Raw genomic sequence first — 6,772 nt, forward strand, 5'->3', positions numbered from 1 at the left:
ATACAACACATTAATAGCCTAAACAAACTATGCAAGCCATTTGGAAATCTTGTTTTATTTAAACTACTCAATGCAATCTCAAATCCTTACCACAAACACCAACAATACCGTTTTTTCTTTTGGTCCACGGTTCAATGATACCGTTTAATTGTGCCGGAAATTATCCGCGGACCAGCAATCTCCTCGTCGAGGAGGCCCTAACCCTGCAGATCATAGACAGAGAAAGCATAGGCCTACTGTATGCTTTGGGTACAGAACACAGTTGCATGTCCAGTGTACACGGAGAATGACAGTCATGATTCCGACAGATACGCCCGACACTTCTGCTTTTTATCTGGTGGTGGTGGAGTTGACCGGACATCTGAGGCTTCAGACGTTACCAATTTATCATCATCCATCATGTCTGGACTCTGAAAAAACTTTTAAGGCTAGTCTGCCTGGGCCTGGCCATGTTTGAACCGCCTCACTCATTTGTTTGTTGTTTAACATGGACGTTTTAAGCGTGCACTTCCTATTTGAAATGCAGCATAGGCTATGCGTGTTGTTTAATAGCTTATAAACGATACATTTAAAAACATAGCCAGAGGACGTATTGCTTTAATATAGGCTTACATTTTAAGGCTTATTCTCAAATTCAGATTGCGTTAGGGGGACGGGATTATTAGCCAATTTCAATCGGACAATTTGACCGGAGAGATTTAATTTTGACATTTCATTTTTTTTCCGGCCAATGTCCGGTAATTACCGGACAACGGAAACCCTGATATATATATATATACATATATATATATACATATATATATAGACGATATTCTCTATGAAGATATAGATTGTCATTCGATATCTTTCCTTTAGATAGGAATTCGTTATCTTTGTCAGATGATCTAGGCAGAAGTCTCTAATGTCACCAGTCATAGCAATGGCCTTACGTGGACATTCATGTATTCCATCTAATCGGTGATGCTGAACATCTGAGCAAGAATACAGTATGTCCGAAAATAAATCGGACATAGGCCTAGCCTACAGTATGTTGAACATCTGAGCAAGAATAGCCTAAAATAAATCGGACATAGCCTACAGTAGGCCTAATAAATTAAAATCACCATTTTAACAAACTTGTTGAATTGAATGTCATATTACTGTACCCTGCACATAAAGGCTACACATTTCCACAGCACCAGAATCCGACCGAATGCCTCCCTCAACCCCTTCCATAATCGGCCTTCCACTATTATTTGCGATGGCCAACTCCTCTGCTACTGTAACTCTGCTACTCTGGTGCCTTACAGTAGTGTTCAAAGACACCTTTTTCTTGTTAGCTGTAAAACAGAGGCCAAGTGAAGGCTATACGCATACTAGGCCTACGTGTTTTCATAATTAAGAAATATTAATGCAAGCTATGACTATATAAACCACTATTCTGAATAATGCGTTTGTGTTTCATTTTCACCTGCTGCCATGTGCGTTTGGCAATGGTGTTGCATCTGAAATGTTCACAGGTTTACATACACTAAATCAGTCAATGGGGGCTACTTAAACATTCAATTATCCTATTACTGTAATCTATATGCCCACTTCTAAATTGTGTTGCATCTGTAGGCATTTCTATGAACTCAAAATAGGCAATTTAATTATTTCAACTCATTTCATACATTCCGCAAGCTATTAATCCTCCGTAACACATATTTGAAGAACATGTGGAAATAAAAATTTACTTTTAGGCATTTAGGCTACCCGATCTGCAATACGTTGCCAACAGCCTTACCTTGCTTTGTTCACTGCCGACGTATTTGATTTTTGTCGTAGAGTGGGTTTTAATTCCTCATAACTTGTCATAATAATTGTGCATTCCTCATCCGTAAAATAAGGTGATCGCGTCATCACTGAAAGTGGTGACTTGCGCTGCAACCCGTCCCTTTTATGTGAACGCGCACAATCTCCAATTAGGTTAACCCCGGCTCAACAAATCAACTTCATAATCAGCATCGTAGTACCGATTAACACCACTTAAGATAACCCCGGTTTAACAAAGTAACCCTGGGTTACATCTGGGTAGGTTAAGCTCCCTTCGTAGTACAGGCCCCAGGCCTCCCCATTGATAGAACAACAACAGAATTTACAAACAGGTGGGTTTTATGTGACTATCACCCTGACAGTCTTGCATGGTAATGTTGAGGCTTCTATTAATATTGTGTTGAGTAGCAGCTGGAAATGGGCCAGCGCCTCTGTTAAGCATCTTTCCCTTCATATTCCCTACCTCTCCTTCTGATATGTCTGTCATAGGCAGGCCACCTAGAGGACAGACAGCCGACACTTAGCCAGATCAGTGTTACAGTGAGTGTATTGTCTAGCCTGGCCACGCCAAACAACAGTAGATTTCCTGGAAGATACTAGTCTGGAACACCATAGTTCACTAACATGGTGTGTAACACTGGTGAAAACAAAACCATGTGGTTGTATTTGTTCATTTAAAATGTCATAGAACTATTCTGATGAACTATGTAGAACAGTAAAATGGTGTCCCAGGAGGGTCAGACATTCTATCTAGGCAATTACTGTGCCATTATTTACATTACATTACATTACATTACATTACATTTGGCTGACGCTTTTTTAACCAAAGCGACTAACATGGTAAACAGTAAGTTTTAGAACAATTCTCACAATTTTAGGACAGTTTAAAAAAAACATTAGAGTACAGTAAGAATAAGTGCGTCGGTGAGTGCTGTTTTTAACAGTGACTTGTCAGTTTAAAACGGCTGGTGAGTGCTAGGATCAGTAAGACTTGTTGTAAGTGTTGCTATGAGAGTAGATGTTCTCTAAAGAGCTGGGTCTTCAGGAGTTTATTGAAAGTGGAAAAGGAGGTCCCTCCCTTGTAGGAACTGGCAGTGTGTTCCACCAGCGAGGAACAACAGATGAGAAAAGTTTGGATTGGCTTGAGCGTACCGGTGGTAGAGCTAGACGTCGTTCGTCAGAGGAGCGCAGCGGTCTGGAGGTAGTGTAAGTCTGTATGAGGGCATTCAAGTAGGTGGGAGCAGAACCGGAGACTACTTTGTAGGCAAGCGTTAGAGACTTGAATTTGATGCGGGCCGCCATAGGTAGCCAGTGTAGCTGGATGAGCAGCGGGGTAACATGTGCCCTTTTAGGTTGGTTGTAGACCAGGCGCGCCGCCGCGTTCTGGATCATCTGAAGTGGTTTCACTGCGCAGGCTGGGAGACCTGTCAGGAGGGCATTGCAGTAGTCGAGTCGTGAGATGACTATTGCCTGAACCAGAAGTTGGGTAGCATCTTGAGTCAAGTAAGTCCTGATTTTCCGTATGTTGTAGAGTGCGAAACGGCATGACCGGGCGACTGAGGCAACATGATCTGAGAAGTTTAGTTGGTTGTCGAGAACAACTCCTAGATTTCTTGCAGTCCTGGTTGGTGAAACAGACAGGGAGTCAAATTTGATGTTGATGTCGTGGTGTATGGTAGGTTTAGCTGGGATGACCAGCAGTTCAGTCTTTGAGAGGTTCAGCTGGAGGTGGTGTGCCTTCATCCATGTAGCTATGTCTGAAAGGCAATCCGAGATCCGTGCTGAAACCAGGGGGTCGTCAGGTGGAAAGGACAGATAGAGCTGTGTGTCGTCTGCATAGCAGTGGTATGAGAAGCCGTGCGATAATCTGTCCCAAGGAGGTGGTGTAGATAGCAAAGAGGAGGGGGCCCAGCACTGAGCCCTGGGGGACCCCTGTGGTGAGATGGTGAGGTGCAGATAGCTGATCAAGCCATGATACGTTAAACGAGCGTCCTGTGAGGTAGGATTCAAACCAGGAGAGAGCAGAACCGGAGATTCCCATGTCAGCGAGTATAGAGAGAAGGATACGGTGATTAACCGTGTCAAAGGCAGCCGATAAGTCAAGCAGGATGAGTACTGATGACCGAGCGGTCGCCCTGGCTTCTTTTAAGGCTTCTGTTACAGACAGCAGAGCCGTTTCGGTAGAGTGGCCGCTTTTGAACCCAGACTGATTTGGATCCAGAAGGTTGTTCTGTGAAAGGAAGTCAGAGACCTGTTTGGAGACTGCTCGTTCAATGCCTTTGGATAGGAAAGGCAGTAGTGAGACAGGGCGGTAGTTCTCGACTTGAGCAGGGTTGAGAGAAGCTTTTTTATTTAGAACTTTGGAATTAAATTCTCATTGATTGTAGTCAAGGTTCCAACTTTTACCAATTAAATTAGAGGTATTGACAAGTTAAATTGACAATGTTCGAAAGATAGATTTCAGTTATTTTAGTGCACCTTCAGCTTTATGATCAAAACATGGAATGCATCCGCATTTGCAGTGTTGCATTTAAATTCTGGCCCATAGCCTATAAAAACACTCCAATTTTCTCTGGCAACAAATAACAAGTCACCGGTGCTGTTTGTTTGTTTCTGCTTTTATATTTCTCAATTAGCCTATGCGCAGAGACAGTATGAAGACTCCGGTACACACTAGGGCTGAAACGATTCAGAGTTACTCGAATATCTCGATTACAAAAATTACTCGAGGCAAAAACCCTGCCTCGAAGCCTCGTTAAATTCCTATGACGCAGACCTCTAAAGTTCACATAAAATGTCATGTCCTACTTTATTTACCAAACGGATACTAGTTTAGAATAAACTAGTCAAAAAGACTATAACTCTGTTAAGACATTATGATAGTGTTTGTAAACCCCCACTCAATGATTGAACTACTATGCTTTCTGTTTTGTTTGTTTTGTCCTTTGTCTTGTTTAGTTTTTTGTCTTTGTTCGAGTTTCTTAGTGGTTTGTGTATTGGAACACATTATACTTGAGCTTTAATGCAAATGTTGTGTAATAGGCCTAGCATAGGGCCTAGCAGTTTTTTAACAGTCACGGTTTTGTCATAACTCCTCTATGCATTTTTGCATTTAGAATAGCTCTGAAACCGGGGGGCGAACACGTCGCAGGGGGGGCGCCAGTGCATGGATATCTCAATCGCAAAATTAAACAATATTTCTATCGGGTGCCTACCATGGACTATAGGCTGGGTGAACTCAGCCTGATCTGCCGGCTATTTCTTTTTCGATTTCTTAAAAGATTGAGCTTGGTCTGGCAAAAGCCAGACTAACCATGGACCTCATAGTTGCAAAATGCAAGGGAACATGAATCAGCCTATTATTTGCACGAACAATAACGGACGGTAGCTCTTCAACTTGGCCCATTAAAATGTGCATGAACAGTCTAGCAACACATTTCATGAAGGCCCTTTTGGACATGTCAGTTATTTGCATCACTGGGTAAAACTACATTTTGTTTTAGACTACTGGTATTTAATTTGTGCATTGACAATAAAGCTGAATATCATATGAACTAGATGACTAAACTTATGCATATGTAGAAGAAGAAACATTCACAAAAATCCATGATATGACACCTCTTCTTGATAGCTGTTGCATGGAACTGACAGGGATTGTTTTGTTTAATAATAAATAAATAAATGCATTATGCTGCTACCTTCTGCTTTTCCCAAATACAATGTAGCCTACAGGTGTACCTTTCATCAGTCCAGTTGCAATGGATGGACTGTGATGAACTGCCCTACTTGTGATTGTTTAGAGATTTTAAAAGTTTTATAACAATGCTACAAATTTTTTGGCAAGTGCTACAAACCTATTCACCTTTGCAGCGCCAGTAGGCGACTTTGTGTGCGGCCTGCACACACACATTCCAAACAAGCATACACAAAAGTTTCAAGAGTGGGGGATGGAGTAGAAGATGGAGACAAATTCATTAATATGATTTATTTTCGCCGAATGGATGTACAGGACTGAGCGGCGGTCATATTTTGTACCGCTATGCGGTACATCTAGTTTTGACATATCTTGCGATTTTTCCTCTAGGAAAATAACTTAATTCACATTGGGGTTTTGAATTATCGCACCTCTTAAACTCTCGCGGAAGTCTGGAATTCTGACATTTGCTAAACACACTTGTTGAGTAGCCTACGTAACACGGCAAACTTAGATTTTTGCTATCCCAGAGCTAATTTGCAATGCAACTGTTCCATTTGTTAGCTTCAATTTGATTAACACCCGAATCTCCTTATATGGGCTAAGATGGCAGCTTTGGTTCCTTTTTATAGGCGAACTTCAGAGGTCTAAGAATATCAAATCTCCTGATTGTTGGGTTGTTAGGCGTGTAATCCGCTAAATTCACTTCATGTAGGCTAAACAAATTACTGAAAAAAACAACTTCCACTGAACCAACAACCACTGGTCCACAGACCACTGAATAAGCAAGTGCGCCGACCGATGTTGTTACCTATGTCCACTTGTTGAGTGTGATCAGCCTAGATTACCTTACCTTATTACCTTACCTAGATTAACCTAACTATCATACCATGTTTTCACATTCGCTCCTTTCCATTTGTATCGGAATCTCGCCCGAGTTGGAAAGTGTAAGCTGCACAGCCGGTAGTTGAGCAAGCTCAATATCGCTACATAACGTTTAGCTAACGTTACCTGATCCAGTAGTAACTTTAGTACATTGATGCATTGTAGGCGCCATTGCATAGACTTGAGAAGTTCTTGCTTTTTTAACAGTCAACTGGAACAGGCGATTCAGTCGACACAGCTTGGGCTGCAGCGAAAGTAACGTTATTTTGATTCTCTCCACGTGGATGCCTTGTGGAAGTGCCAGGTTAGGTTACATGAGCCCAGAGCTAGCAACCACTGCTTGCATGTTCACTTTACGCATGCGCGTAGTAAGTTGATAAAACTCCTGGGGCCGACGCC

General features: G+C 42.0%; 1 protein-coding gene across 1 annotated transcript in view; it reads right to left on the minus strand.

The window, feature by feature from the left end:
* Window positions 1–6,721, minus strand: part of mtr (5-methyltetrahydrofolate-homocysteine methyltransferase) — a 51,608-nt gene extending 44,887 nt beyond the window's left edge. The window contains exon 1 of the mRNA XM_042082582.1: window positions 6,500–6,721. Coding sequence (XP_041938516.1) covers window positions 6,500–6,545 — 46 coding nt within the window. The 5' untranslated portion in view covers window positions 6,546–6,721. The remainder of the gene's footprint in view (window positions 1–6,499) is intronic.
* Window positions 6,722–6,772: the final 51 nt, after the last annotated feature.

This window comes from Alosa sapidissima, chromosome 24 (assembly GCF_018492685.1).
Source record: "Alosa sapidissima isolate fAloSap1 chromosome 24, fAloSap1.pri, whole genome shotgun sequence".
Lineage (NCBI taxonomy): Eukaryota > Metazoa > Chordata > Actinopteri > Clupeiformes > Clupeidae > Alosa > Alosa sapidissima.